Here is an 8053-nt window from a genome sequence, read left to right on the forward strand (position 1 = left end):
GTCCTACTCAGACACTATAAACATTACCTTGACAGAGGTATCCAGCACACGCAGTACAGCCAAGCTTTAAAGCTTGGCTGAGTGTCTGAGTCTGAGTGGCTAGTGTCTGAGTAGGACGAAGATCCCTTTTCCGGAACCCGTAGAAACCCGTTTCCGGAAGAAAGCAACACGCTCGCGCGGGGTGCCGCGTTAACGCGTCGGGCGCCGGATCGCGTTCGGTTTCGGAACGGTGTCCGGGAAACGTTGCCCGGCGTGTTGCCGAAACACATTCGACGACGCGTGTGACCATTTCGTCCAGTTTTCAGTAAACTTCGTTCGAAAAATATTTGTAACTTTTAATATCCACAATATAGAGAACTCGCATTATGTTATAGTGTATACAGTCCACCCTCGATTTATGAACACCCTCGGATCCCGGAAAAATCGTTCATAAATCGAGGGATTTATAAATCGAAAATTCCGTTAAGTCAGTACTATCGGCTGACGAAACAGTATTTGTGAGTTGGAATTGTGTTTTTAATGCAATGTATTGTGTAATGTTGCTTTCGACAAGGCCTTCTGCTATACACTCGGTCGTCCCCAATGCGTCCCCAGAAAACCCGTTTGTTGTTCGAATTTCGAGGGGTTAAAAACCAAGGGTGCAATACCCGAAAAAAGATTCGTCCGTTCCGGCATCATTCATATGACCACGGAATAATCCATTTGAACATTTCTGTTGGCCTCGGAACCATTCGTTCATAAATTGCGGGCAAAAACGCTTGGCAACTCCTAGTTGGTTCCCAGAAATTCCATTCATTATTCGGATATCGAGGTTCATAAAACGAGGGGAAAATGCATGTAAAGAGTTTGGTTCCTCGTGCTCCTGTTCATAAAACGAGGGAATTCATATATCGAGGGTTGACTGTATAGCAAACATCAATCCATTCGATTCAATTCTCTGTCATCATGAAAGAGTTCTTAAAACCTTCGCGTGTCAAAGTAAGCCAGCTAAAGCTTGTGTATTGTGAAATTGTACTTTCTACAACTCAGTTCGTAAATTGCGGAACCCGTTCAAATTTTAATTAAACACTTACTGATGTGTGATAGTCTCCACTGCTCCGGAATGTGATCTGATAATTTTAGCAATTAATGTGCAAACAAATATCTTGTATAGAATGTGTGACTATATAGACAGCTTTTTAATCTATATCTTTAAAAAATTGTAAGAAAGAGTGTACACTTTTGACTGAAAATTTAAACAAGAATCTTTGGTGTGAAGTTTGCGTTTTGTCTCATTATGAGCTAAAAACTTCTAAAATTAAACTATGCCCTTTCCATTTGTAGTACCTCATATGCCATGACATTATGAATAGGCTGATAGTTTTTCAGTATGGCTAATGAAAACCTCAGGTACATTTTGTGAATTTGATCTATGTTTATGTGTGATCTGTGCTGCTTTGGTTAAGTTTGCAAAAGGAATACTTACTTATTATAATTACATATCTTCCATTGTGTTTATGCATAGTGCTCATCTTCACTGTATAGTGGTTAAACATTACTGATGACCTTTCGATTCTCCCAAAATCTGATTACAATTGTGTTCCGCGTGTTACGACGATTAGAACTGTAGACTACGCTGCGCGTCATGCTTGCAAAATCCACCACTTGCATCGCGTCATTTGATAATAGATTCCTTTCAACATATATTGTCAACTGTCCAACCGTTTGAGAAATATATACACTGTGCAATTTAATTCATAAAATAAGCCTTCGCAAAATATTAGTGATCCTCTTTTATCAACAAAGATTGATGTAACGTGCCTCTAAATTTCAATTAGCGATTCTTCTTCTACAATTCTATCCTTCAGATGTCGATCTTGTATAGAGTGTAGTCGTGTAAAACCTCTTTGATTGTCAGCGCTGATTCCATGCGAGGATCCTTGTAAGTAGTGTGGAATAAACGTCTCCTTAGCAATCTTCAATCTATCCATACTAATAAGCTGTTTTCGTTGCGATGTGTAGAATACATTACATTGATGACGAATATTACTGTAAAGGAAGATGAGTCACCGCTGGCTTCGTGACCTCGCGCCTTGCATCCCCCACCGACATTACCTTTTCGTTTTGGCAATAAACCCGAACGGTTCCTTCGGTACGGACGTCTTGGCTTCACTTCTTGCTATATTTGGTGCCGAAACCCGGGAGCCCCGGACTACAGACGACCAAGGAGCGTTGACAAGACTTGGAAGGAGGGACCGTACCGAAACTGGACAATGGCGAATCTCGAGCACCTAAAGAAGCTTCGAACGTCAGCACGATCTTCGGTTACTCGCACTATCACCGAACTGAAGACTCTTCTGACTACGACGCCTTTGCCTCGCGATCAACTACGAGATAAACTAGGCTTCCTGGATGAGAAGTTTTCGGCCGTTAGCCAGCAAGACCAGGTGATCCAGAATCTCATCACAGACGAGCTTGTGGAAAGTGAGTGCGAGGCCTGCGACCGCTATCTGGAATCGGTCATAGCAATCAGGTTTCAAGTCCGCGCTGCGCTGGTCACTTTGACCTCGACGCAAGTGTCGCCCGCTACAGGTGATGCCCCATCATTGCCGACAGTCCAACGTCTCGCATCCCCTGCAGATGGTATTACCCTGCCGAAGCTGAAGATCGACACCTTCAACGGAGACCTGTCTAAATGGCAGGGTTTCTGGGACCAATTCCGGGCAACAGTTCACGATAACCAGCGTCTGACTGACGTCAACAGGTTGAAATATCGTCTCCCTCGTTACCGGACCAGCAGCTCGTGCCATTGAAGGCCTTACGATCCTCGACGGGAATTACGCGACTGCAGTTGAGATCCTTAAGAAGCGGTTTGGAAAGAGCGAGCTTCTGGTGACCGAACACATGGGATCGCTCTTTGATCTCAAGCCGGTGACGTCCATTAGCGATGTCAAGGGTTTGCGTGAGCTGCACGAGACGGTTACAGTCAGAATAAGGAACCTGAAGAGCCTCGGAGTCACGCTGAGCCAGTACGCGATTGCCGTTCGTGAGGCTGTCCTGCGGAAGATCCCCAAGGAACTCGAATTGGAATACTATAAACAGAAGGATGAAGAGTCGACTGTTGACACACTGACATCTCTTCTGGACTTCCTTGAGACTGAGATTGAGTGCCGCGAGCGAGTTCGACGTTCAGCGGAGGACGTTCCCCTTCCGAAACGCAGGGCACCCTTAACACCTTCTGCGTCGTCACTTACGGCCAATGCGACGGACTCTTCATGCATCTTATGCAAGTCCTCCCAGCATCTTCTGGAAAGCTGTGACAGAGGGCTGAGTCCAGATGAAATCAGAAATACCCTACGTCGCGAAGGTTGTTGTTTCCTCTGTGGAAAGAAGGGCCACCGCTCCAAGGACTGCCGTGTCTGCTGGAAGCTCCGATGTGGACGCTGTCACAGGCGACATCTCACTCAGCTATGCCTGGGCTCGTCGAGGACTGAACAGCCTGCCGCCTCCAATCCCTCTTCTGCGCTTGCCGCCACTACCTCCACCGAAAACGTTGTGACGTCCTTGTCGTCATCAACTATTTTTTCATCTCCACGCTCTGAGGTACTGCTGCAAACTGCTAAGGTGTGGCTCGAAGGAAGCAACGGCCGGAGGATCCTAGCCAGAATCCTTCTCGACGGTGGCAGCCAGCGTAGTTTCATCTGTCAAGAAGTAGCGACGAAGATCGGGTGCAACATGATCAGAACCGAAAATTTGAGGGTCCATACTCTTGGCAACGTCTCTTCGCGCCGCAATAAGTACCGTTGCGTTCAAGTGCTTTTACGGAGCCAGTTCTCCTCCGCGAGTATCGTGATCGAAGCAGTGGAGTACGACGACATCTGCTCGGACAGCTTACCGTCCTTGAATTCGACAGCGGCACAGCATGTGAAAAGCATGGGTCTCAAGCTTGCCGACGAGCCCTCAGCTCCTACCGAAATCTCCCTGCTACTTGGATCCGACTTTTACTGGAAAGCAGTCACCGGCGTAACAGTCCGGTTGTCCGAGTACCTGGTAGCAGCAGAGACGCTCTTCGGGTGAACAGTTCAAGGCGCAAGTCGAGACGGCAGCATCCGCAGTCGAAACGTCGAGGTGATGCGGGTAGGCGTGCTATCCGAAGATACTGCGAGTATCGACTCTCAGCTACAAGCGTTCTGGGAACTAGAACATTTAGGCATTACTGACCCCTATCCATCTGACCTCGACACCGATTCCGTTCTGCAGGATTTTCGGGCCACCACAAAGCTGGTTGACGGTCGTTACGTTGTACGCCTACCTTGGAAATCGGAAAGGCAACCAGCCTTAGGAGACAATAAGGCGTTAGCGGTTCAACGACTTGAGGCTACTACAAGGAAACTACGACGAGATCCAGCACTGATGGAAGAGTATGATTCTACCATTCGGCAATACCTTAATCTCGATCACGCTGAGCGTGTTTCTGCGCCTGAGTCAGTGTCTGGACCTCTGTATCACATGCCGCACCATGCAGTCATACGAAGAGACCGCGAGACTACAAAGGTCCGTATTGTATTCGATGCGTCGTCGAAGTCCCCTGGTTGCATCTCCCTCAACGAGGCCTTACACGCTGGACCAAACCTGAACCCCGACGTCCTACAACTGTTGCTACAGTTTCGCACGTACGAAGTGGCTCTAACGGCGGATGTAGAGAAGGCATTCCTTCAAATTCAACTGGACCCATCCGACCGTGACTGTCTGCGATTCTTGTGGTATGCCGCTCCTCCTAAGACGGGTGAACCTTTGCCACCGGTTGAGACTTGGCGGATGACACGGGTTCCCTTCGGAGCGAAATCGAGCCCCTTCCTCCTTGCAGCGACTATACGTCATCATCTAAAGTCAGCAGAGACATCGTACCCGCAGACAGCTCCTTTGCTGTCAAACCACTTTTATGTGGACGATCTCGTTGTCGGCGTCGCCACCGTCCAGGAGGCGCTCACTCTTTACCACGAATCACAAGCAATATTTCGTGACGCTGGCATGAAGCTGGTGAAATGGACTACCAACCGCTCGGAGCTTCAGGGAACTTTCGAGGCCGATGGAACTGCAAGCCCATCCGCTACGTCACAGAGGAAGGTTCTTGGACTCGGTTGGGTCATCAGCACCGATGAAATCCGGTACTCCCTGAAATCCATCACGGAGTTCCTCGAGAGTAACTTGAACACCGGCACTAAGCGTTATGTGCTTCAAGCCGTTGCACGTATCTATGATCCGTTCGGCTACGTGACGCCATACGTTGTCAAGGCCAAGATTCTGCTACAACGTATTTGGCTGGCAAAGCTGAACTGGGACGACCGGCTACCAGAAGATCTCATGAGCACGTGGTCTACGTGGTGCAGACAGGTACCCCTACTGGCTCGCGTTTCCCTACCGCGGAGGTTAACTGCTCTCAACATTTCTGAAGCCTCCTGCTCGTTGCACATTTTCAGCGACGCCAGTCCGCGAGCATATGGGGCAGCAGCTTATCTTGTGATTAATGACGGTAGTGGATATACCGAAGCGTGCCTCGTTTTGGCGAAGACCAGAGTTGCTCCGCTGAAGACAGTCTCACCACCAAGGTTGGAACTGATGGGCGCAGTAATCGCTTCTCGGCTTTTGAAGTTCGTTCAGAGTGCGTTAGCAGTAACTCATGCCGCGACTATTCTGTGGACGGACTCGGAGATAACACTGCACTGGATTTACGGAGCACCAAGCGACTGGAAACCGTTCGTGCAGAACCGAGTGGCTGAAATACAGGGCGTTACGGATCCTCATCAGTGGCGACATTGTCCGGGCCATGACAATCCTGCAGACCTGCTCACAAGGGGTACTTCATGTCTTCACCTGATAGAGAGCAAACTCTGGTGGAAAGGTCCGTCATGGCTCATCGATCAGCAGTCTTGGCCTCCACCTTGGCGGGTTCCGCAAGAAACGTCTGAGGAGGTGCGAAACGAGGCTAAGGGTAGCGACTTGTACTGTACCGCATCTGTAAAGGTTCCCATAATGAATGCGGACAGGTACAGTTCGCTTCACAAGCTGCTGCGGGTTACCGCCTGGGCCTTGAGGTTCCTGCACAACAGTACGCACCCCTCCCAGAAGAAGACTGGTGTCCTTACAGCCGAGGAGATCTCAGCGGCGGAAGAGTACTGGATTTTGACGGCTCAGCGTGAGTCTTTTGGGCCTCATCCGACCACTCACAAGTCCCTTCAGAATGTATCGCTGTTTCATGACGGGAAAGGCGTCCTCCGCATGACAGGTCGACTGCAGTACAGCGATCTCCACGAATCAGCGAAGCACCCCATTGTCATACCTTCGGATCACCCGATTACGGCAATGCTGATTATCCGGGCACACACAAGACTGCTTCATGCCGGAGTTCAAGAAACCTTGGCAGAACTGCGCGAAGAGCATTGGATTATTCGGGGACGTCAAGTAGTGAGGAAGACTCTGCACGGATGCCGTATCTGTCGCCGAGCAAAGGCCCAGGCCTGCTCAGAAGCCACTGCTCCTCTGCCACGAGACCGTTTATCCCAGGCGCCGCCTTTTACAGTCACCGGTACGGATTACGCAGGACCACTGTACTACAAATGCTCGGAGCGGTCCGCTAGGAAGTGCTACATCCTAATCTTCACTTGTGCGGTGACTAGAGCAGTCCACCTGGAATAGACTAAATCTATGTCGGCCGAAGATTTCCTGATGGCATTCAGAAGATTCCTGTCGCGAAGAGGTATCCCTGAGACGATGTATTCGGATAATTTTAGAACGTTCAAGCGAGTGCGGCGCGATCTCACCCTCGATAGGCTGTCGCAGCATCCTCAAGTAAGCGGGTTCCTCACGGGGCGCCGCCTCTCATGGAAGTTCATCGTAGAACGAGCAGCCTGGTGGGGTGGGTTCTGGGAGCGTCTGATTCGAACCGTAAAGACGTGCCTGCGCAAGATTCTAGGCAGAAGCACCCTTGGATACGAAGATCTTGCTACGATCCTCGCCGAAATCGAAGCTGTGATGAATTCTCGGCCACTAACATACGTCTCGGAAGACCCAAACGATTTTGCGGCCATCACCCCCTCCCACTTTTTAGTAGGCCACAGGCTCACCGCTCTCCCATCACGCGAGCCAAGAGCCGCAACCGGGTCAACTCCCGTGGACCTACGACGACGATGGATTTACCAGGAGAGGTTGACAGACCGGCTTTGGGAAAAGTGGACGAAAGAATATATCCTTTCCTTGCGATCGGCCAACACCTGCAAGCCTGTCCAGTCACGCAGTGTTAAGGTCGGTGACCTGGTGCTGATATCCGCTGAGCAGAGACCACGAATATCTTGGCCTCTAGGGCGAGTCAGCCAGGTCAGGGTCAGCCCAGACGGAAGGATACGGTCGTGCGAAGTGACCCTGCCAGGAGGACGGACACTCAACAGGCCGGTCCAGCTTCTCTACAGACTGGAAGCAGACAGCTGACCACCTTTTCGGGCGGCGGAGTGTAAAGGAAGATGAGTCACCGCTGGCTTCGTGACCTCGCGCCTTGCATCCCCCACCGACATTACCTTTTCGTTTTGGCAATAAACCCGAACGGTTCCTTCGGTACGGACGTCTTGGCTTCACTTCTTGCTATAATTACATTTATTATTTCAGTACTTGTTTATTTCGATAAATTACAGTTCTATTCCAAACTCTGAAGTTTTCGTTTGTTGTCCTGATTGATGAATTCCGAAGACATCAAAAAGTTTAGCCCGATTATTGGGCGCTTGAATCCAGCGTTGATTAAGGAGGGGGCGATACGTTGTCGCCGTGTTTGTATTGCTTCAACAACTTGCACTTTGTTGCGATGAACTTGCACAATCTCTAATTGATGTTTCCTTTCTTTCTATGAAGATTCTTGAATGGCGTACAAGAGAGTATTAGATGAAAATCGTTTGGTGGTCCACCGCAATTGATATGTTCGTTGAGCTTCAATAAGTGATGATACATCAGACCTTATACGACAATATTGAACCTCTGTTCATTCGACATCATTGCAAGAACTGGTAGAAGAAAATAATTGTGTAGA

General features: G+C 49.3%; 3 protein-coding genes across 3 annotated transcripts; all 3 read left to right on the plus strand.

Moving 5' to 3' along the window:
- The first annotated feature begins 2883 nt into the window (after nt 1-2883).
- LOC135373129 (uncharacterized) lies at nt 2884-4056 on the plus strand. Its single transcript, XM_064606392.1, has one exon. It carries the CDS (start codon nt 2884-2886, stop codon nt 4054-4056), a length of 1173 nt encoding a protein of 390 aa, XP_064462462.1.
- Nucleotides 4057-4110: 54 nt separating this feature from the next.
- Nucleotides 4111-6675, plus strand: LOC135373130 (uncharacterized). Its single transcript, XM_064606393.1, has one exon. The coding sequence runs from the start codon at nt 4111-4113 to the stop codon at nt 6673-6675; it is 2565 nt and encodes an 854-aa protein (XP_064462463.1).
- A 75-nt stretch (nt 6676-6750) lies between these two features.
- LOC135373131 (uncharacterized) lies at nt 6751-7464 on the plus strand. Its single transcript, XM_064606394.1, has one exon. The coding sequence runs from the start codon at nt 6751-6753 to the stop codon at nt 7462-7464; it is 714 nt and encodes a 237-aa protein (XP_064462464.1).
- The last annotated feature ends 589 nt before the right edge of the window (nt 7465-8053 follow it).

Source organism: Ornithodoros turicata, unplaced genomic scaffold (assembly GCF_037126465.1).
Source record: "Ornithodoros turicata isolate Travis unplaced genomic scaffold, ASM3712646v1 Chromosome21, whole genome shotgun sequence".
NCBI lineage: Eukaryota > Metazoa > Arthropoda > Arachnida > Ixodida > Argasidae > Ornithodoros > Ornithodoros turicata.